Genomic DNA, 24,329 nt, shown 5'->3' with positions numbered 1-24,329 from the left:
CCTTTGTCCCCACCCTGCCTGGAGGCCCCGGGCCTCCTGCTTTCAGGGCGCTCACCTCTACCAGGTGGGGGGCCACGAGGCTCCAGCAGCGCATCACGTGGAACAGGGGCCTCGATTTGCTCCTCACGATCCTGAGCATGGCGTCCCCGAGGCGGAACAGGTGGAGGGCACTTTTGCGGTCTTGGGTGGACTTCACTTCTCCTACAAGAAGGCAAGACCATAAAAGCCATCAATCCCAAACTCAGAAATAGTTTGACCTGTCTAAGCACGGCTAGAGGATGAAAATCAAAGAGTCATACTTGATAAGTAGGATTATTTGGTGCGAATTGGCCAAGATAGGAAAGGAGCCCAGATTCAAGAATGAACAGTTCGGTCAATAAGGTCAGAGGCCACCCATCTGTTCACGACAGCGTCCCTAGTGCCTGCTGTGACAAGTGTGAACAGTGCTTGTGATAAGGAAGAATGATGTGGTTAAGTATCAATAGAAAGGTTACGGCATCGGCTGCCCAGGCCCAAATCCTGGCTCCATCATTTAACAGTTGGGTTACCATAGGCCGGAAGTTTACCTAATTCACGGTTTCTCATTGTAAAAGTGGGATAACAGTGCCTTCTCCTTAAAGTTACTTCCAGGATGAAATATGACCAATATTCAAAAGTACTCAGCACAGGCCTGGCACAGACTACCTGCCCTCCACTCTTAGCAACAGTGGCTGCAGTTATTGTCCCATCGTTCACAGCTGCTGTCCACTTTGTCAGTCCTTAACAGCACCTCTGAAGCCCCTGCCAAGCAGGTCAGGCCCCTTTGCTACCCAGTAACACACGCTCTAATCTGCTTTGTCTTGCTTCTGTACAATCCTTGCTTGCTGTGATTTCTTGAAACTTCTTTGCCACCTTAGTCTTCTTCACTCTTCTTGCTCATGTCCTCCTGCTCCTCCCACAATGCCCACAAAATGCTGATCACAATCAGCCTCTACCAACCAGAATGTGCCTTTCTAATGAGCCTGGCCATATCAAACAAACTTCAAAATGACAGTAACAAAAATCACTGACATTTACTGAATGTTTACCCTGCATGAGACATTGTGTTGGTTGTGTCTTTAATCACTTTTATTTTATTGAAGTATAGTTAATTTACAATGCATTAATTTCTACTGTACAGCAAGGTAATTCGGGTATACATATATATACATATGTATACTTTATCCAATACAGTTTATCACAGGATATTGAATATAGTTTCCTATACTATACAATAGGACTCTGTTTATCTTATATATAATAGTTTACATCTGTTAACCCCTAACTCCCCGTCCATCTCTCCTGCACCTCTCTTCCACCTTGGCAATCACAAGTCTATTCTCTGTCTGTGATCACTTTAATTTTAAAAGCAAACCTTAAGAAGTAAATGCAACTATTGCTATGTAGAGATTAGAAAACAGGATCAGAAAGGTGAGCTGACTTGCCTAAATTGACAGCTGGTAAGTGGTGAAGGCAGCATTTTAACTTAGATCTGATTGATTTGAAAGTCAACGCTTCCTCCTCCCAGGTCTGCTGCTGCTTCTCGCCCCTCACAGCTCTTTTTTTTTTTTTTTTTTCACAGCTCTTTTTTTAAAAATTATTTTTTGTATACTCAGAGTCTGCTGATTTCTCCATGCAAAATACTTTGAAGGTTGCCCCTGGGCACAGAGATTCTCTGGGAGTTGGCTGGGTCTGGAAAGTTGGCTTTATATAGCTAAGGTTTTAAAGTCTATTAAAAACTCACAGGAAAGCACTGTGGTTCTCAAATTAGAATCTGCAATGAGTCAAAATTCCTAATGGTGGAAAGGACCTCAGAGGCTGTGCCCTTCAACCTGCCACCACAGTGTGATCCTGGCACACAGCTCTGTGCTTCTGCCTGAATTTCGGGGAACAAGGTTACTCACTGTTAACAGCACAACCACCTAGCTGTCGATGGACAGGTGCATTTGCGAGCAAAACCCGCCGCTCACGTGGGACCCACTCATGGGCGATTCAGTACAACTCTACCCACTCTCCCACATGTTGGCCTTCAAGAGGGTGTTCACCTGGTAACATCCATGAAGACTGTGATTCTGTTGTTATTTAGTCGCTAAGTCGTGTCCTGACTCTCTGCGACCCGATGGACTGTAAAGCCCGCCAGGTTCCTCTGTCCATGGGATTTCCCAGACAAGAATACTGGGGTGGGTTGCCATTTCCTACTCTAAGAGATCGTCCCGACTCAGAGATCGAAACTGCATCTCCTGCTTGGCATGTGGAGTCTTTACCACTGAGCCACCTGGGAAGCCCAGTGATTCTGACCCACCATTAAAGGGACATGCCCCTGGGGCAGTTTTTCTAAGAGCGGCCTGAGGCTTCTGTTGCGTGTTCCATTTTTCTCTCCCAGGCCTTTCTGGAATTAGAAGCTGCTCCTGCAAGTTGGCTGGACTAAGGCAGGTGTGTGCTTTGTGATATGGAGAAAAGTTCCTACCTGCATGTGAAGCTATCTGCACCGAGTTACCACACCATTTCTACATCACAAGCAAAACTTAGCAGAACAACCAGTGATAATACCTGCAACTGTGGCAGCAGCAGCATTTCCATTCACAAAGGATAATAACCAACCCCCTACCAGCACCACCCACACCGATCATATCTCAATTCTACGTGACAAATCTGCACTTGAACTTAGCCAGGGTGGCCGTGTATGAGAGGAAAGGGGGCTCAAGTCTTCAGGCAGGTTGTTGGCATCAGAGATCTGGGTTGTTTGCTGCTAGCTTCATGGCACATTCTGCAGGGAAAGGATTACCTGGCATCGCCAGCGAGTAATCAACTGTTTCCGTAACAGAATGGAAAAGCTGGGACTGCGATGCTTTCTTCAGCTGGTAAAGAAAACCTCCCAGAGCCATGAGGTTCAGTTTATCTGTAGCATCTTCAAAGAGCCTGGATGAAAGAAAGACTTGTTACTTAGAAACAATTCAGCAAAGTCTTTATGCAGAATGATTATGGTAATTTTCTTAAATGTGATTAATGAAAATGTTGTGTAAACACTATAAAGAAATGTACGCTATTGTTTTATCTATTATTACTGAGTACAAGTCTGCTCTAATTACAAGATTTTAATCTGAGGGGCACAGACCATACTAAAAATAAAAAATCTTTGTAGCCCCATGGCATAACTCAGCTGAGATGAGCACTCATTAAATGTTTGGCAAGAAGTTGAAAGACGGCAGAGCATCACTCACAGAGGCTGAAAAACTGGGAATGGAGTCCTCACAGTTAACTTCAATTTCATAAACTATAGTGAAGAAAATCCCAGTAAATTAATCAATGCTTTTGTTGGGCTTCAACTGATGAGTATAATGTTGGACTTGGCCTGAGGAGGATTCAGGAGCAGGGTCAACTTGATCTGTATGTCCCCTGGGGCAGGAAATGACCTTCTTACTCCTCTGACTCATATACTCAGAGCCTTGGACATGGTAACACTCAAGCATCTACTGCAATAATGAATATTCCCTAACATGATGGACCTTGCAGTTTCTTGTTTTCCACTCTGTTGGGCACAGACATTTCTAGAAGGAGTTAGGGAGAAGGAAGGGAATGCAGGTAGCAAGGCTCACAGGAGGATCCAGAGGCTCACTGGACCTTGGAATGATGGACCAAACACTGGTTTATTTGGCACTTGAGGAATGAGGCGAGTCAGCCTCCCTCTGCTCTGGGGTCAACCTGATGCCTGACCTCCAAATCCATGATGACACCAGACAGGCAAGTAGCCCTGTGGGGTGCCATGTGCTGTGAAAGGGAAAGTGTCTCCAACAGAAGTTGAGTAACAAGGCCCTGAAGAGGTGACATAAGGCACACAGTTTTAAGATAGGAATTGGTGGATTAATCATTTGTAAATTATCGAAACAAATACATCTTTCTTGTGGTCTGCAATTTCAATACCATTTGGTTTCTAGATCTCATTAGTCATTTCTTTTTCTTCTTTCCTAGTGGGAAGAATATTATATCCCACCTGACACCTGTTTACCACTTTCCAGATTCCAAAACACTTTCAAAGCCACCTTAATGGTTAAACAGGAAAAAGGGATTATTGACCTGAGTTAGTGGATGAAGAAACTGAGTCTCAGCGCAACTATTTACACAGACATGACTTTCCAGTTGGATGATATCAAAGCCAGGAACGAATTCAGGTTTCTGAGCCCAGCCAGCAATGCTCTCTCTACGTCTCTCTGTACTCCCGTGTGAACCTCACTGCACCTGTACTGGGTGGTCTGGGGCACAACCACCAAGTATGGGGAGTGAAGTGGGGTGGTCTCCAGGTGAAGGTGACCAAAGCACTCTCCACATCAAGAAGGGCCACTAAACAGCTAGAATGACTGTTGGTTTCTCCCTCTTCACCTTAACATGGTTGCTGGGCATCAATTTAGAATAGATCATACTCTTGGGTATAGGATTTTAAAATATTACCATCAAAAATAGTGAACATTTACTATTTGCCAAGCTCTGTTCTAACTGCTTCAAACTTATTAATTTAACCTATGGTTACCCTATGTTACTTTATGACTGTATTTTGCTATGAGAAATCAGGGCCCAGGGAGAGGAAGCTGCCTGTGGACACAGAGTAAGTGCAGAACCTTTGCCCTGGGTAGCCCGCTCTCCGCTCAAAAGCCTCCAGGCATAGTCAGTAGACAAGAGTTCATACTGAGTGTGTGGTATGGGAAACAGAGGTGGGCCTGAAAAAAATTACAAGAGGCTTCCATGACCAGCTAACAAATCAAGTTGTCCTGGGAATGATTTTGCAAGCAGAAGAGAAGGATGCAGTGTGGTCAGCAGGGGAAGGGTGCTCTGGGGGGCAGGGGGTAGAGAAGGGGAAGCGGTGGTGGGGGAAGGGAGCAGGGAAGGGGGAGCGGAGGGGCCTTCCATTCCCCGCACCACCCCAGGTGTGTTGGGAATGGCACGCACCTGTCAGCCTGCGTGGAGAGCGTGAGCACCACCTTGGCAGCACTGCTGCCTGTCATGAGGCTGCCCCCACGGAAGTCGGAGGCCCGGCCTCGGCTGCCTTCTCGGACGAGCTCCTGGATGGAGAGCGGCTGGATGACAGGGGCCGCGTTCAGGGAGCTCTCCTGCTCCAGGCTCTGCTCCTGGGGCGAGCCCTCACTCTCCGGGTCTCCAAGGAGTCCGCCTCTGGGGGCCTTCTGAGGCTGGCTGATGGTCAGCGGGGGCTGAGAGGTGCCATCGCTGAAGTGGGTGTGTTCCAAGGTGCCCACGTACTCGCACACCCTGCAGAGAGTCACACATAAGCAGCTGCTGAGTTGCAGCCAGCCAGCCCAGCATGGTCAACCCCACAAGGAGATACCGGGGAGCTGGGCCAGCCTCACGGCCCTTCTGAATAGCAGCGAAGGCCGCGTCCCTCCCCGCTCCCCACTCCCTTTCTCCTCACTATATACATTTATTTTGAGTTGGACCACACAGCCTGGAGGTGGAGGTGGGAGTGCGGGGGATTCATCCGGGAAAGTATGGGAACAAAACTCTGTTCATCTCAGTCTGTCCTATCCAGACACTGGCTTATCAGGACTTTGGCTGTTTGAACGCATTTTCCCGAAGGGTCCTCGTCCCTCTCTGTCTTGTGCTCTAGTCAGGTTTTGGGAAACATCTCCTTTCTCTGAGATCCCAGAATGAGGATGCATATGGTGAACTGGCTCTCTGGCCACAGTGGGCCCTCATTGCAGGGATTCCGCCCAGCTTTGTCCCACTGGGTCCTGACAGCTCCACGTAACCCCCACTGGGGCGGAGTAGTCACCTGATCACAGTCAACTCAGAGAAAAGACACAACGTAGTACAATCTTCAGCTTCCAAACAAACTGTTCCCCGACAGGACCTGGGACTGGAGAGCCCTCATCCCAGGATAAGCCCAGCTACTAGGAAAGACTACTTTGGGTAATCTACTCTGATGTTCCATAATCGGGCCAGTTTCCTGATCCAAATAAATCACTCAGGTACAATGTAAATCTTTTTCCTGTTTGCTTGTGAGAGCAATGGAGACCATCTGGTCACCAGCCCCCACAGTAGAACCCACTATGCTCCACACCAGTTCATCCTGGCCCTTTCACATGCTCCTCTCCACAAAAGCCTCCTGTGGGCTTTTCAACCCTAGAAGGATCTTTGAAAGTCAACCGAACTCACTCAAGGCTGGATTTTCTTTGAGGACAATAAACAGAACCTAGGTTAGGCCACTGCCCTAGGCAAGATCAGGATGCCAGAGCCCGGCCATGGGGCTGTCATCCTGCTACTGAGCGCCCCTCCTCTGCTCGGCCAGAACTGAGCCTGGAGACGGCGGGTATATGCTGAGGAGGAGGGTAAGAAGGCGGGCAGTCGCCCTGTGCCTGCTGCGGGGGGACGGTGATCCTTCCTTTGTCTCAGGTCTGGCTGATTGCCAGTGCTGGGGGAGGAAGGATTTTCTTCTTGGTCGTGGGAGGACTGTAGCACTCTTCCTTTGTTTTTATTTTACAGGTGTCGTGGGAGGTTCTTTCATGTTGATACTACAAAGCTAAGAGTCAAATTTTTGGCCAATTTTGGCACAAAAGGCTACTCCATTTTTTTCTTTGTCTAGCTAAATTAAAAGTTGTATTTATTATATACCCATGTAATTTATCAAAAGTCCTTTCAATAAAGACATTACTAAACATACAGGAATGATATGTTACTGACACATGACCAGCTTTTAGATATGCCTTATTCATCTGACTTATGTGGTCTTTGACCAGACTCTGTTTAAGAATCAGTTTTTCTTCCCTGGGACAACATATCTGCCTCTCAGACAATGTCAAGTGATAATTCAGTTTTCTAAATTCAGTTCTGTCACTGTGTTCCTCAACATGTATATTCAGTTAAGCCCTTATTCCCTCTTCTCTTTTTAATCTCTCACTTAGCGTTTATCCAAACTCTGTGACTTATTGTAATCTACAGGGCCTTCCCTAGTGGCTCAGTGGTAAAGAGTCCGCCTGCCAATGCATGAGACATGGGTTTGATCCTTGGGTCAGGAAGATCCCCTGGAGGAAGGCATGGCAACCACTACTGTATTCTTGCCTGGGAAATCCCATGGACAGAGTAGCCTGGTGGGCTACAGTCCATGGGGATGCCGAGTGGAACATGACTTAGTGACCAAGCACCACTGAAGTGCTAGCAGGCATGGGAGTCTACTTCCGCGCAGCACCGCCTCCCCACCCTCACAGCAGGCAGGTGCCAGGCCTGCAGGGCGGGATCCCATTGCGCACCTGAACACATGTGGCCAGCAGTCGGGGTTGTGGCTGCCCATCTCCAGGCCGACACTGAGGATGGCGTCCATGCACAGGACGTGGGCTGTGTGCAGCCACACCCCCTGCAGCTTCCCGATCTGCTCCAGTTTCTGCTCCACTTTTAGTTTCACTGCACCAGAAAGACATTCATTACAGTACATCCCAAGCAAGGGAGACAGAAGGGGAGTGAGACTGGAGGGAAAGGAGAGAACGCATGCTTGTGCAAGGCCAACAGGAAATTGGAGATGTCACTAGAGGTCACTGGCCATGAAATCTTCAATGACACGTCCCCGAGGCTCATCATGCAAACTACCCAGCCCACAGGCCCACAGATACTGGTGACACCAGCTCTGCAGTTTCAGAAGTGGATGGATTCAAGCTGGGATCTGGGTCAGTCACAGCAGCGAGGATGGGCTTTGAGTGCCAATCCCAGCTAAAGCCGTCTGTGCCCAGAACCATCCTCTGCTCCTGTGTACGCATACTGAAAATAAGAAAGAATTCCTGGCAGTCAGCAAGTCCTCTCTGAGGTTTATTTATTGTTAGGTGTTCCCAATGCTGATCATCTAAAACAACGTGCTTGTACACTCTGAGTACCATGATGACTGCTTTATAACCGAAAATGCCCGTATTTTACTCCCAGAGCTTACATTTATACTTGGGATCTTCAAATAATACTTTTAAAAGTGTAGATAATGTGTGAGAAAGGATGTAGAAGGTGACCGAAAATGTCAATTATGCAAAATGCCAAGACAGGGACAAATGAGAGCATCCTCCATGAACCAAGGTGTCCAGTCATTGGAAGATGGGTCTAGCGGGATGATCGAGTGCAGAGCCCAGAAATACAGCACGCTCACTTCAGAGGAAGCCAATCCATGTTCCTCCTGTAAGGGGCAAACTGATTTTTAGTAAAGCATCACTTGTCTCCTGGACGTGATACTGATTTAATTTTTTGTCTATAATTCATATGTTAGCTCTGGTTTAATAGTTTTTGGAGATTTTTAAGTGCTTTTATGTAACTTATAGTTGTACATTTTAAGTGCAAGTGTGATACCCTTTTGCTGTTAACAGTGGAGATGTGTGAGAGTTGATCTGCTTTCACATGGATCTCTAGTGAGGAGCTCACTCACTCAGGTTCAAGGAACACCAACCTAACCTGTATTTTCTCAGCTAAAAAGATGCCAGCTCTTTCTGTGACTACTTATTTTCTGTACCCAATACACTGTTAGCACAGGTTGGACCAAGCTCCCAATTTTCCCTTGTTTGCTGCCTGCCATTCATCTTCCATTGCCATGGGAAAGGCTCTTCTCTTATCTAGATAACCATCTGCTTCATTGAGGAACTGATTTTATCAAGTTAAAAATCAACTCTTTCCTGAGTTCACAGAGCTTGGGTTTTCTCCAAGAGCAAAGTCTTCCTGAGCCTCCTCTTGGGATTCCTCCATCAGTGTGATCCCCGCTTCAGAACACAGGCTCTTCTGCCTTCCCCCTGTAGCATGAGGGGTCCTCAAACGGGCACCCTGGGAAGTTCCAAAGCCAGTGGTCAGAGAACACCAGAGGTGTGAAGAGCTGAGTCAGGGGGCCTCTGGCTAGCAGCCACATGCACTTTCTTAGTCACCAGGGGCCAGTATATCTCTTATCTTCACAGGGATCTACTGAGTGTCTGGAGGATGAGCCCATAAAACAGACTTAAGTCTGTGGTCGGGCAGGCTCTCATCATCAGTGGTGAATACAGTGTGCCATGTATCACATATGCAACAGGGAGGAATGTTTCTGCTTGTGTGTGCAGACCTCACATGAGGTTCCAGGTGGATTCTGGCCTTTCTGTCGCTACCTTGTGTGATGGCATCACTGGGTTCCTGGGTTTCCTTTTCCTCTTTCTCCTCCTGGACACAGGAGGCAGCTGCCATCTGGGCGAGGGCTGAAGCACAGTTGGCTGCAACTCCTTTAGAGAAAAGAAACACATCACCCTTTAACTGAGTTTATTCTCTAGCCATTCATCTGGCAAAACTACTTCTAAAAGACTTGTCCACCAGGGCCACTCATAACACATTCCTCAGGGACACCCCTTGGGCCACGGGTCAGGAACACTCTACCTGCCGTACCTAGAGCACAGCTTAGACGCGCGGCTTTCCGCAGCCCATCGAGGCTCATGCAGATAGCATCGCGTTCTTTTTGGTTCTGTTCTTTGATGCCTTCAGCTCCCAAGATGAAGGCCAGCCCTTTGGAGCTGCCGGCCATTCGGCCCGTCAGGGGGGTTGATAAAGTGTCGATCAAGTTCTTCCAGCAGCCAATCAGAATATAGCGAGCAAACGCCACACCTGGAATGTGAAGGGGTGTGGGTTACCTTCCAGAGACAAAAATGACCTGGGGATGAATGGCATGGGGTTCTCTGGCCATCCCATTAAGTTACTGAGATATATGCAGTTTTACTACAGGAAATACAATGGAATGGATATCAGACTGTGTTTCAGTTTATGCTTATAAATAATGAATGTGGCATCAGCAGATGGGTGCTGCCAGTAACTTCTATCAGGTATTTTCCTGCCAAGACAAAACTCTTAATTCATTTATGTCAGCACAAAAAGCTGCCACATAATAACTTAATAGATGATAACACACACGATGGATGCATATTCATAAACCCAAGACCCAAGTCACTACCTGCCACCGTGGAGTCATCAATTCTCCTGCCCTGGGTGAAAGGAGACTCCATTGAAGCTGAGGCCATCAGCTGCCCTCCAATTGCACTGCTCTCTAAGCCATCGATATCTGTTAAGGAAAAAGGGCAAGGTGTTTCCCCCCCATTTTTAAAGAACACTCCAGTCAGACACAGCTACCATAATATTCATTTCTCCCCCCAATGAATAGCCATGGGATCCATTATGTACCAAGTATATAACAACCTGTTATTAGAATGTTAAAAATTTTTGTTTTATCCATTCAGTACAGTTTTCTTTCATTGCTAGAGCTTTCTTCTGTTAGACTGATGCATATTTTTTTCTTTGAAAAAATAAAGATAAATTCTGCTATTTCTGTTATTAGAAAATCTATTGATTTAGAATATTTTGACCTTTGAATACTCCCTTTTATTCCAAACCAAGGCATTATTCCCATACTTTATACATACCAGGTTACTCCAACATGGATCTTTCCGTACTTCCTCATAAGAATTAAGAGCAGGGTAAGTCTTTTTGGTAAGATTATCATATAACTGATTGGAAAGCACCCACTACAAGGGAAGCCCAAGAATACTAGAGGGGATAGCCTATCCCTTGTCCAGAGGATCTTCCCAACCCAGGAATCGAACCGGGGCCTCCTGCATTGCAGGTGGATTCTTTACCACCTGAGCTATTAGGGAAGCCCTTGGACAGCACAGTACCTTACTAGTAACACTGTACCATTTTCAAAGTGTTTTCACTTAACATTTTTTAATTAGACCTTCCCAACAACTCCGAGTAGGCAGGCAGGGTAGGTATTATTTTTCCTATTGATATTTCACAAAGGAGGAAATAAGTTTTCAAAATAAGAAAATTGCCCAAGGTCATGAGGCTGGCAAAGGAAGAAATCGGACTTAGTATTCATATTCTTCATACAGTGTTATGCGTCAGTTATATCTCAGTAAAACTGAGTGGGGGGAAGGCAGTGAGAAATATCTGACCACTACAGTAGGAACAGACTAGTTTCACTGAATTAATTTGACTGATGGTCAAATGCTCTAACGACATCCTAGAAACTGCCACGTAACACAGTTTTGTTTCCTACGTGCTAGGTAATGAACTGATGAATTCAGGTAACACAAAGCTTATCCAAGTGCTAAAATCCCCAGTTGTATAGAACACTGTGACATGACATGACATAAGGGATGGCCACAGGTAGTACAGCGTTGATCACCAGATTGCTGCTATTGCTTTTCCTTGCACAAAATGAAAAGACCAGATGGACGTTTCTAAGCTCTAGGTTAATTGCTGCTCAAATTCACTTGTCACTTCATACTTGAAATTTGTTACAAAGAATCAGAGAACCTAAATCTGTAGAATTCTGATGAAAAGCTTCTGATTTTCTATCACTAATCTAAAGCTAGAAAACTTTTCTATGGATGAAGCAATTGGACTTATTGTTCCATTATAAAAGAGACAGCTGATTAACAGTGACGACCAATGAAAATGGCTCCTGTGAATAGCCCAGTATTTGTTCATTTTTACATCTACTAAATGACTCCTTGTACTAAGGTTCAGGGAAGAAATTCAGAGATTAATTTTGGCAGAAAGGTGGTATTTGAAAATTAAGACTGGCAGGTTTAGGATCCTCATCTAAATTCCAAGGCATTTAGAAGCTCTGGGCAAGGCTGTAATCTCAGTCTGAAGGTAGTTTGTGCAGTCTGATGGAAAACAAGTATTTCTTACAGGTAGACTGACTAAGTGTCTCATAAATGTCTTCATAAATATGAATTCCTATTTTTCAAATTGAGGTAAATATTATAATTAATAAAATAAATGGTGTCTGTGTAGGGCCATGCTCTACTTATACCATCAGTGGAAGCCATGAGGCGATCACTCAGATCAAATATAGGACGAGCCTGGAGATCTAATTTATTAAGGTTCCTGATAACCAGTCCAAACTTTTGAGCAGCCCCTGATCTTGACCTGACATTGTGGTTATACCATGTAAAGCCATGAATGGCTGCTTTTGCCAAAATGTTGCCTTATGACCACATCCCATAGTGCTTCCAAAAATTTCTAATAGAAATGAAAACTGGATGCTAAAGATATAGATTCTGGGCAACTATCTTGCATTCTTTTTTTATATAATATTTTGTAATTTTTAATTTCAAATTTCAGAAGTTACAAGAATAGTACAAGGAACTCTCCTTGAGTGTATGTATTAAGTATGAGACACATTATTGATATACGTGTGTATTATTGATGTGACGTCACACACACATACATTTCACAGATCCACGTTACATTCACCTTGCCCCATTTATTCCACAATTCTCTGTGTATGTATCTGTATTGCTTCTTAACCAATTTAGAATAAGTGGAAACATCCAGTCCTTTTACCCATAAATACAGTATCATTTAAGTTAAGAAAAACTAACACTAATAAAATTTTATTATGTAGTTCAAATCCATATTCAACTTTAGTCAACTGCCCCTTCATGGTTTTAAGAATAATTTATTGGAGTATAGTTGATTCATAATGCTGTGTTAGTTTCTGCTGTACAGCAAAGTCAATCAGTTATACATAGAGCCACTCTTTTTTAGATTCATTTCCCATATATGCCATTACAGAGTATTGAGTAGAGTCCCCTGTGCTATACACAGGTCCTTATTAGTTACCTATTTTATATATAGTACTGTGTACACATCAATCCAACCTTCCAATTTATCTCTTCCTGCATTACTTTAAACTCTGGTACAGCTGGGAAGGTAAGGGAGGACCTCTGATAGGAACAAGAAATGAGGATGGAGCCAAGTTTAAAATCAATGATTTTACATTGCTGGCAAACTCCCAGGAGCACTGAATGATACAGGGTATCTATTGTGAGACATTCCAGGAATAACTCTGGGCTTTGCGCCCAGACAGTACTTCATATCTCCAGAAAAAGTCTACGGTTTTATTCCAATGGACATGGATGCTAAGTAACTCATAATCTAGGCTTCCCTGGTGGATCAGATGGTAAAGGATCTGCCTGTAATGCGGGAGACCTGGGTTTGATCCCTGGGTTGGGAAGATCCCCTAGAGAAGGGAATGTGACCCACTCCAGTATTCTGGCCTGAGAATTCCATGGATAGAGAAGTCCGGCGGTCTACAGACCATAGGGTCGCAAAGAGTTGGACACAACTGACGGGACTTTCACTTTTAATTCCTAATCTAATGGGGCACAGTGAGCCTGCAGAGTCCCACACGGAAGAAGGACAGAAAGCTGTTGTTAGGTGAATTCATGACATTTCCCGGGAACTGTCACCAATGGCCAGGGAGGCTTTGTGGGTGCTGTTTCAAAGCCCCGAGCCCTCCCACCCCCGAGGGCCACGGAGCCCTGAAAGGAGCCACTGACCCGTCAGCATGGTGATGAGGGGGAGGCTGTTGTCCTCGGGGCTGCCCCAGTAGCCGGCTTCTCCGAGCATGTTTCTTTCAAGGACCTGGTGGTAGAGTTCCTCAATCCAGGCCTGGGAGAAGACCATCAGCACCCCGCTAGTCTGGACCTGCTTCATGAACTCTTTCTGCAGAGAAGATCACAGGAGAAAATGACCAGATACGATCCCCTGCAAACAACAGGCTCCCACATCCCTGGAGTCACTGAGTCACTGCCTACAGGAAAAACACGACTCTGCTCATTGGGCTCAGGAGGTGGCGAAGGAAGGGGAAACTGCGGTGGAAAGGTCACAGACTTCATGAAGGTCCCTTCACTTGCGTGATCCTTTTAAGAAACCTACAAGGAGTGGGCTTCCCTGGTGGCTCAGTGGTGAAGAATCCTCCTGCCAACGCAGGAGAGGTGGGTTCGATCCCTGAGTGGGGAAGATCCCCTGGAGAAGGAAATGGCAACCTGCTTCCAGTATTCTTGCCTAGGGAAATGCCATGGACAGAGGAGCCTGGGAGGCTACAGACCATGGGATTGCAAAGAGGAGGACACGACTGACTGACTAAACAACAGTAGAAGCATTAGAGATACCGCATTTGGCATCTTCACTCTCTGACGTGTGGGAGACGAGAAACGTTGCAGAGCACCTCCTTCTCACCGCCCCGTCAGCACCAGAGGCGGCCTGTGCTCCCTGAAGGACATCACGTGTCTCAAGAGATACTGGATTGACATTCATATAGCCTCAGAAGTGTACAATCTGTTAATCGTTTATCAGACAAATGATCCCTTCAGGCAGCTTCAAGGCCATAAGCTCCTGAACTGGTGCTAGAGTCCACTATGGAGGGGCCTGCTCCTGCCAGGGAGCCAACCATGAAAGAGGCCCTCCCATCACTCTCATCGCCTTAGAGAGGGGCTTTGTTACCAGCATTAGCCAGCCTGGCTCTGGGTCTGAGTACGTCTCGGGACATTTCAGAGACCAATGAAGGGTTTTTGTAAACAGCACACCTTCATTTTCTGCAAAGGGGACTGTTCTCTGCACATCACCTGCACTTACTTAAGAAGTTGATCACGTTTCTGAATGTGTCTTATACACGTATTTTTATGCCACCCAATGGAGTTACTGGGCCACTGGCAGGCAGCCAATGCGGGTACATTGGTGTTCTTTGCTCCTGGAACCAAGTGGGTAGCTCTGTGGTTCACCGCTCTGTGCAACCTGCACAAAGGTTCCTGTGGATGGTGAGTGCCCGCCCTCCACAGCCCTGTGGGCATGGCCAAGTCATCCCTCTCTGGCCAACGATGCTCAGGTGCCAGCCCAGAGGCCGCTGTTGGTCCTCGGCAGGCCTGGTCGGGAAAGACGCACACTCACCATGGTGCTGGGTGCCAGGGTGGGCCGCTTGCGGTAGTAGTCACCGTGGGAGAGCTTCAGGTTGAGCAGCAGCGCGCAGTGCGCTGCCGAGTACAGGCTGTCTGCGTTCATCAGCATCTGCAGGCCCAGGCTGCTGTTCCCGTCAAAACCTGGTGAGTGCATCATACCTATGGGAGAAAACCCAGAGACCTCAAACAGCACGCTGGGCAGACACTGCTGACCGCTTAGTGGAGCCACCAACCAGTCCCAGGGACAGAGACATCTCGTAGAACAGCAGCCAGCAAGGAACAGTGTCACGGCAGGTGTGCGCCCTAGCCTGGTGGGAAAGAGCAAGCACTCCAGAGTGAACCTACTTGGGAAAACCTTGTTGGTTACTCCCCAGGAGATTTGGTAAAATCACTTAAACCCTTCTTTACCTAGAGATAGGCAAAATAACTGATTACCTCTATCTACTGCTCAAACTTTCCAAATCACAATATAAAAAAACCCCGACACTCCCCGCCTCCTCTTACTCCCCTCAGTCATCCCAAACTGTCTGCTGTCTCTTGACCTCACCAAGCCTGGACACGCCTCAGGGCATTCACATTTCTGTCCCCTCCACACCTACCCCACAGAGGTCTCCCAAGATCTCTGGATGACTTGCTGCCTCCTTAATTCTTTCAGGGCTCTGCTCAAGTGCTAGTTTGTCACAGACATTCCCCTTTAATTCCATCTAAAATAGCATCTGGCCCACTACCCTCATCCTCTGCAATATTCCTCCTCACCAGGCATTTTTATTCATTGCCTTAATGGCATTTATTAATAAATTTTTGCTTACTGACTGCCATTACTACTATTACATAAGACCTATGAGAGGGAGGGATTTTGTCAGTTCTTTTCATTAGATAACACCAGTGCCTAGAACAGAGTCTAATACATAGTAGATTCTTTAAAATTATTTGCTGAATGAATGAAAATGAACAAATAAGTTCACTATGGCAACTAGATGCTTAGTCCAGTAACTCATAAGCACAAACTTTTCTAAAAGTGATCTTCCCTGGTGGCTCAGATGGTAAAGAATCCGCCTGCAGTGTGGGAAACTTGGATTCAATCCCTGGGTTGGAAACATCCCCTGGAGAAGAGAATGGCTACCCACTCCAGTATTCTTGCCTGGAGAATTCCATGGACAGGAGAGGCGGGCAGGCTACAGTCTGTAGGTCTCAAAGAGTCGGACGCGACTGAGCGACTTTCACTTCACTTCTTTCTAAAAGTAATAATGTTCCTCAAAAGCTAAACACAGAATTACTGTATGACTCAGCAAATCAGCACTATTAGGAGTTTACCAGGAGAACTGAAAACAGGAATTTGAACACATACCTGTATGCCAATATTCACTGCAGCAACTAACACAAATAATAATGTAATATATTAGAAAAACCCCTTTGAATTAGGGACTTGAAAAGGGTGCACTGCATAGTATGTGAATTATATCTCAGTAAGAGCTGTTAACACAAGGGAGACACAGACGTAAAGAACAGGCTTCTGGACTCAGTGGGAGGAGAGAGTGGGATGATTTGAGAGAATAGCATTGAAACATCACCATATGTAAAATAGATAACCAGTGCAAGTTTGATGCATGAAGGAGGGCACCCAAGGCCGGTGCTCTGGGACAACTTAGAGGGATGGGGTGGGGAGGGGTGTGGGAGGGGGGTTTGAGATGGGAGGGCACATGTGTGCCTATGCCTGACTTGATGTATGGCAAAAACCATTACAATATTGTAAAGTAATTATCCTCCAATTAAAATAAATTAATTAAAATATAAAAGCTATTAACAAGGAAACAGTTTCAAATATATGTATAAAGAAATAGTTATTGGTTTCCTCCAACTATTTTTTCAAAACATTCTTTTACATTTCATAGTATGCTTTTCATTTTGAAAGGTGCCTATATTTTGTTTTTGTTCCCCCCTTTTTTTCCCCCAAATTAACTGGAAAAACAAAAACCAATGAAACCTCATGCTCTAAAGATGGGCTCATTCAGCCAGAGAAAGCTGGTGTCACAGAGCTTGGGGTGACAAAACTTACCCAAGTCCACTTCTCTTCATCTGATACTATGTTCGCCCCAATGCTACGTTTGCTCCTGTAAACACCCTGAGGATGGATTTAGGGCTGTAGGTGAAACAGCCCATCCTAAATATATGCATGTAAATGACATGCACCCAGAGGTGATGAAAAGAGAAAGCAGCAAGGAAGGGAAGGGCCACTCCCTGGCTGGGCAGGGGTTGGAGGTCTGGGGCTTCTTGCTGCCTGGCAGCATCTGGAGGTTGGCAGGACCCTGGAGGAGGACAAAGGATATGCACAGGGCCTCCCGGCCTTGCCTGAGCATTCCAGGCCCCACACTGGAAGGGAGGTTGCAAAATCACAGGGCCCCCAGAAAGCCTGTGAAGTGTACAACGAGGGTTCACTGGTGACATGAGAGGTGAGGGGCCTCCCTCTCCAGACCCCAGACAAGCTCCTGCTTCTAGACTTACCCTGGCATGGGACCCTGAGGGCTGCTGCTGCTGCTAAGTCACTTCAGTCGTTCGACTCTGTGACCCCATAGACGGCAGCCCACGAGGCTCCCCCATCCCTGGGATTCTCCAGGCAAGAACACTGGAGTGGGTTGCCATTTCCTTCTCTAATGCATGAAAGTGAAAAGTGAAAATGAAGTTGCTCAGTTGTGTCCGACTCTTTGCGACCCCATAGACTGCAGCCCACCAGGCTCCTCCGTCCATGGGACTTGCCAGGCAAGAGTACTGGGGTGGGTTGCCATTGCCTTCTCCAACCCTGAGGGCTAGCAGAGATCAAATGGCTAGCCAGCTAGGCAGGTTGTGGGTCAGGAGTCAAATTTGTTTTAAAGACGTACGTATTTCTTGCACAGTTGAAATGCATACTAGTTATATTGGGCTTCCCTGGTGGCTCAGACAGTAAAAAATCTGCCTGTAATGCGGGAGACTTGGGTTTGATCCCTGGGTCGGGAAGATCCCCTGGAGAAAGGGATGGCTATCAGGAATTCTTGCCTGGAGAATTCCATGGACAGAGAGGCCTGGTGGGCTGTATAGTCCATGGTGTCACAAAGAGCTGGATATGACTGAGTGACTAACACTTTTACTTTCACTATATTACCTTTTCTGAAGTTTGGCACTTGATAAATATTAGGTTGCTTGCAATAAGCTCACATTTGGTCACAGTGAGCTTCCAGATTCCAACCAAACACTACTGATCTGAGGCACAGTAATCCCAAAGCCTCTGAGCATGCCCCTCTGTCAGTGGCTGTGGGAGGCTGGCTGTTGCTTTTTCACCCCCGAGGAGGCCGTATACAGACGCCATTTTCTTCTATGGAGGATCAGAGGCATTTCGGCAGCTGTCACGGCTCACATTCAATACCAGCTTTCTATTAATGATGGGCTTCCCTGGTAGCTCAGCTGGTAAAGAATCCACTTGCAATGCAGAAGACCCCAGTTTGATTCCTGGGTTGGGAAGATTCAACGAAGAAGGGATAGACTACCCACTCCAGTAGTCTATTAAAGATATTAATATCTCAATGAAACCCAGGTTTGTCTGGATGTTTGCAAACTACCTTGCCACCCTACCTGAAAAAACTTTCTTTCAAAGAAAAATCCTCTTGAATAATGTGGAATTAAGGAGACATTTCAATTGTATGTTTAAGTATTAGAGAACAGGGGGCCCTGAGAAATGCCAAGTGAGGCTGACCTCAGCCAGGAGGGTGGACCCTGATAACCAGTCAGGGACAAATGTTTGATGGGAGTTTTGGGGAAAATAAGTTTTGACACAGAAGAAAATAATGAGTAAAATATCCGGGTTATGACTCCAGGAGACTCCTCCTCCCCTTCTCCTGTTTTTGCTTTCCTAACTTTCTCTCGGTGAACAAAGGAATCTGCCATTCCTGTGTCTCACAGGTACAGATGTTTCTCTTTCAATCGTCTTTTATCTTGGAGGGAGAGCTCTGCCTCACGTGGACCCAGCTGAGTACCCAGTAGCTTCAGCTGACCCACAGCAACACTCAGTGGGATCCCCTGAACCGCTAAATGCAGTAACTGAAGAGAACCAGCTTACTGGCAGCAGGACCACAGAGCGATGAGTCTGTAATTCAGATATAGAGACCAATTCCTAATTGGTAAAAGTGCTGTGGAGGTCACCAGAATAAAAAAATAATAATAACCAACAACTTGGTTATAGACAATCACTACAAACTACATTTGCTTCATCATTACCATTTTCTAGATTTCATATATATGCCTTAATATACAATATTTGTTTTTCTCTTTCTGACTCACTTCAATCTGTATAACAGGCTCTAGGTTCATCCACTGGAAAAGACTTTAGACACAGTGGAGAAAGAAGATGGGACAAACTGAGAGAGTAGCACTGAAACATATATATTACCTTATGTAAAATAGATATCTAGTGGGAAGCTGCTGTATAACACAGCGAGCTCACACAGTACCCTGTGACAACCCAGAGGGATAGGATGGGTGGCGAGGGGGAGGTTCCAGAGGGAGGGGACATGTGTATACTTATGGCAGTTTCACGTTGTTTGTATGGCAGAAGCCAATATAAGATTATAAAGTAATTATCCTCCAATTAAAAACAAATTTTAAAAACCCGCTACATTTAGAAACAACCAAAAGATTTTGAAGTCTGATTTCAATGTACTGATTTCTACCTGTAAAAATTAATGTCACAACATATTGGATCTGATGGGACATTTTATAGACCTAAAAGCTGAGCAGTTTGCCACGTTCATGGAGCTGCATTCTGGTCAAATAAAATTCACGCAAGTGCTGTTCTGCACAAGCTACAAATAAGTATTGATTTTAAAAACACAAAAACACAAAAACACAAATGTGAAGGTTTACTTCAAATTTTGTAAAAGACTTTGCTAGGATTATATTTCCCAATTCTCCTAGGAAAGGAGGTAGGGCCTTTGGAAGTCATTCTTTACCACTGTGACTACTCATTTAATCAGGAATTACTTTGTTGTTTTTCAGTTGCTCAGTTGTGTCCAACTCTTTGCGACCCCATGGACTATAGCACACAAGGCTTCCCTGTCCATCTCCCAGAGTTTGCTCAAACTCATGTCCATGAATTGGTGATGCCATCCAACTATCTTATCCTTTGTCATCTCCTTCTCTTCCTGTCCTCAATCTTTCCCAGCATCAGGGTCTTTTTCAATGAGTCAGCTCTTTGCATCAGGTAGACAAAGTATTGGCGCTTCAGCATCAGTCCTTCCAATGAATATTCAGGGTTGATTTCCTTTAGAATTGACTGGTTTGATCTCCCTGATCTCCAAGGGGCTCTCCAGAGTCTTCTCCAGCACCACAGTTCGAAAGCATCAATTCTTTGGTGCTCAGCCTTCTTTATGGCCCAACTCTTGCGATGGTACATGACTACTGGAAAAACTGCAGCTTTGATTATATAGACCTTTGTTGGCAAAGTGAAGTCTCTGCTTTTTATTACACTGTCTAGGTTTGTCATAGCTTTTCTTCTAAGGAGCAAGCATCTTTTAATTATAAAGGATGTTGTTTGTAAACATGAATTTATCTGAGAGCTAAATCTTACATTCTTTAATGCTGAAACTTCTGCAGCTGTTATTTTGTATGGATAACTTTAATTTTACATAGAAGGGCCTAAACATAATTTTACCATTTCTTGATCACTTAAGGCCATCATCACTGCAACAAGGGGCAATGCTGTGATCTGATACACAGCTGTTTTGGGGGATCACTGATGGATGCCAGACTCTGCCTTGTCACCAGGGATACCAAGCCGGTTGGAGAAGTTGCCAAGCTCCTCTTCTCAAGAAGGCTTCCAGTTGGGAAGATGCACAGGTTCAGAGACCCTACCAAACCCCCTCCAACTCAGGCTGTACTCCTTCAGCACATAGCTATTCACATCTTTAGGGATCAAAGAGCAAGTTCATCAATTTACAGTCAATAAATATTTGTTGAGGATAAATCACACGTATCTTGCACCCTTCGGACATAGCACAGTTTCTCTATAAATGTTGACTGAAGAAGCATTTGTGTGTGTGGGTGCACATGTGTGTGTGAGAGAGAAACAGAGATAGAGAGACAGGAGAGAGACACACACACATAACACATATACACTAGGAATGTTCAATTAAAGAATGTAAAATTTAATGATGGTGCACATAAGTTACTAGGGAGAAATACAATTTTTAAGAACCATATTTGTATATTTTTCTAGTATTTCAATGACTAGAAATAAAACATAATTTTTGAAATGAAATGAAACATGATTTTGTGTGTGTGTTCCTTCACACAAATTAAATATCCCAGCTATTTTTATATCTAATTCTTAAAAGAAAAATATTGAGAAAAATGTTGGGTAGTCTTAGAAATTGATATTTTACTGCCTTAACAAGAATGGCAATGCAGTTAGGAAAGTTGACAAACTATATGCATCTCTTTCTAACCACTAGGTACATTAGAGAGTTACTGAGTAGTCCAGAATTAGAAGTGCTATATCTCTGCTGGTGCTTTATGCTATAACTTTGGATCACTCTCATATTAAAAAATGTTCTTCCTTAAATATACCTGGATCGATTTGACAAAGGACAATCTGATCAGCTTCTTAAGATACTTAAGCTCCTTCTTAACAATACAGCAGTCACTTCTACCAAGTTCCAAGAACTGGGCTACAATTTTTTTTTGTATTTGTGTGTGATGTGTTATTTGTTAGAAGACCAAAGATGGGGTAGATGGGGTTGTAGCTTCCAAGGAGCTGAAAGTCTAGAAAGGGAAAGGTGGATACATGAACTCACATAACTATGACAAATACAGGAAGTGTCGTGACAGATACATGTTCGAGGCTCAGTGGTGGAAGAGCAAGCGATGGTCTTTTTTGACAGTTCTGTGTGGTCAAGAGACCCTTGAATTTTAGGGGAAGGCACAGTTGAGCACCCTGAGGTCAGGCGATCATTTATTCCTGCTATTTTTTTTGTACTCATTAACTGCTTTCTTTCTGTAGCACTATGAGAGCATAGAAAATACATATATTGGTCTCTGCTCCCAGTTCCTGGCACAGAGCTCCTAAAACCCTAATGACTTCCTAAGTGATACAAGCAACTCATGTAGCCTAATTCCAGAAAAATAAACAACCCAATCAAAAACTGGGCCAAAGAACTAAATAGACATTTCTCCAAAGAAGACATACAGATGGCTAACAAACACATGAAAAGATGCTCAACATCACTCATTATCAGAGAAAGGCAAATCAAGACCACAATGAGGTACCATTTCACACCAGTCAGAATGGCTGTGATCCAAAAGTCTACAAGCAATAAATGCTGGAGAGGGTGTGGGAAAAAGGGAACCCTCTTACACTGTTGGTGGGAATGCAAACAAGTACAGCCACTATGGGGAACAGTGTGGAGATTCCTTAAAAAACTGGAAATAGACTTATGACCCAGCAATCCCACTGCTGGGCACACACACTGAGGAAACCAGAATTGAAAGAGACATGTGTACCCCAATGTTCATCACAGCACTGTTTATAATAGCCAGGACATGGAAGCAACCTAGGTGTCCATCAGCAGACGAATGGATAAGAAAGCTGTGGTACATATACACAATGGAGTATTACTCAGCCATTAAAAAGAATACATTTGAATCAGTTCTAATGAAGTGGATGAAACTGGAGCCAATTATTCAGAGTCAAGTAAGCCAGAAAGAAAAACACCAATACAGAATACTAACACATATATATGGAATTTAGAAAGATGGTAACAATAACCCTGTATGCGAGACAGCAAAAGAGACACAGATGTATAGAATAGACTTTTGGACTCTGTGGGAGAGGGAGAGGGTGGGATGATTTGGGAGAATGGCATTGAAACATGTATACTATCATGTAAGAAATGAATCACCAGTCTAGGTTTGATGCAGGATATAGGATGCTTGGGGCTGGTGCACTGGGATGACCCAGAGAGATGGTATGGGGAGGGAGGTGGGAGGGGGGTTCAGGATTGGGAACTCATGTACACCTGTGGTGGATTCATGTTGATGTATGGCAAAACCAATACAGTATTGTAAAGTAAAGTAAAATGCTAAAAAAAAAAAAATGAACACTTGGAGTACCTCTTATTCTAATATGTGTCTTTGATCTCATCCATGACCCAGGGCTCCTAAAACTCTCATAAATTCCCAAGTAATAAGAACACTAAGAGGATCTCTTTTTCTAAAGAGGTGACTCTGGGTGGGCTCCTGGATAACTCCACGATAAGAGCAAAGAATTTTTGGCTCCACCTCCACCATACCATCCTCAAGACAGAGGAGAAGAGCTGGAAATGGAGTTAATAATTGATCACAGCTACATGAGGAAGCCTCCATAAATCCCAGCAGTAGGGGTTTGGGGAGATTCAGGGTTGGTGTACACATTCACACCAGGACGGTGGCCCACTCCAACTCCATGGAGACAGAAGCTCCTGTACTCAGGACCTCCCAGACCTCACTCTGTGTATCTCTTCATCTGGCCATTCATCTATATCCTTTATCAGATCCTTTAGTAAATTGGTAGGCAAAATTGAGTGTTTCCCTGAGTTCTGTGAGCTATTCTAACGAATTAAGTGAACCTAAGGAGGCGGTCATGAGAAGCTCTGATTTACAGCCAGTCGGTTAGCACAGGTGACAGCCTGGGCTTGCAGCTGGCCTCTGAGGTGGGGGGTAGGTAGCATCAGAACTGAGTTATATTGTAAGACACTCAGCTGCTGTCTGAGGTTTGCTTGTTGTTTGAGGGGAAAACTTTCACACATTTGGTGACCAAGTGTCAGAAGTACAGTGCTCTGTGTGACTCATAAAAGAAGGAAGAGGTACTATAAGGAAGAACTGGGGTTTTCTCTACATAGGAAGGAAAAAGCTGCATGCTCCCTCTAGAAATACCTTACAAGAAAATGATCTAAATTCATTATTTCCTGTGTTAAATGCTGCCTCCCTATATTTTTTACCTCCTTTCTTCACCAAAATCCTGGGGGATCATTTTCAGCCCTTCAGCAAAACTAGCATAACTATCTGGTATACCCTGGCCAAGACAGCCCACGGCACACCTGTTTAAATGCCGTTTGGGTCACAATGTTGACATTCGGCAGACAGAAGGGTCTGAGATTGGAGAATGTGATGCTGATACAGAACACTGGAGCATCGCACACTGTGGGACGTTCAGGGGAATTCAGAATATAGTGGTAGGACAGCCTGCATCTGCTCAAGACCTCATCTGAAATAACTTACATGTCAACAAACCAGAAGTGCAACACACTATGATTTTAGGATAGCAAAGTGTATAAGCATAGGAAGAATTCAGTGTTCTGAGAATCACAGATTGCCATTTTGTTTCAGTCAGCATCAGCTTTCTAGAAGGCACCTGCCTCTTACTCTCTGCACATACACATTTATCCACCTCTTGGTGTATTCCAACCATCGACTGCTGCACAATTTGAACAAACCACCACCAGTCAGTTACAGTCCTTGGCTCTCTTTAAGAAACCCAAAGATTCATCGGGATGCTTTGAGCACTTCAAACTCCATGCATGC

The 24,329-nt window shown here is 44.9% G+C and overlaps 1 protein-coding gene across 1 annotated transcript in view; it reads right to left on the bottom strand.

The window, feature by feature from the left end:
• ARFGEF3 (ARFGEF family member 3) overlaps nucleotides 1-24,329 on the bottom strand; it is a 174,175-nt gene that overhangs the window by 37,074 nt on the left and 112,772 nt on the right. The window contains exons 13-21 of the mRNA XM_040239099.1: nucleotides 14,740-14,906; nucleotides 13,350-13,515; nucleotides 9,953-10,060; nucleotides 9,394-9,609; nucleotides 9,123-9,233; nucleotides 7,272-7,422; nucleotides 4,960-5,277; nucleotides 2,804-2,937; nucleotides 56-201 (exon numbers count right to left, since the gene is read on the bottom strand). Coding sequence (XP_040095033.1) covers nucleotides 56-201; nucleotides 2,804-2,937; nucleotides 4,960-5,277; nucleotides 7,272-7,422; nucleotides 9,123-9,233; nucleotides 9,394-9,609; nucleotides 9,953-10,060; nucleotides 13,350-13,515; nucleotides 14,740-14,906 — 1,517 coding nt within the window. The remainder of the gene's footprint in view (nucleotides 1-55; nucleotides 202-2,803; nucleotides 2,938-4,959; nucleotides 5,278-7,271; nucleotides 7,423-9,122; nucleotides 9,234-9,393; nucleotides 9,610-9,952; nucleotides 10,061-13,349; nucleotides 13,516-14,739; nucleotides 14,907-24,329) is intronic.

Source organism: Oryx dammah, unplaced genomic scaffold (genome assembly GCF_014754425.2).
Source record: "Oryx dammah isolate SB20612 unplaced genomic scaffold, SCBI_Odam_1.1 HiC_scaffold_4, whole genome shotgun sequence".
NCBI lineage: Eukaryota > Metazoa > Chordata > Mammalia > Artiodactyla > Bovidae > Oryx > Oryx dammah.
The sequence above is the reverse complement of the archived record's forward strand: the minus strand, read 5'-3'. Positions and strand labels throughout refer to the sequence as shown.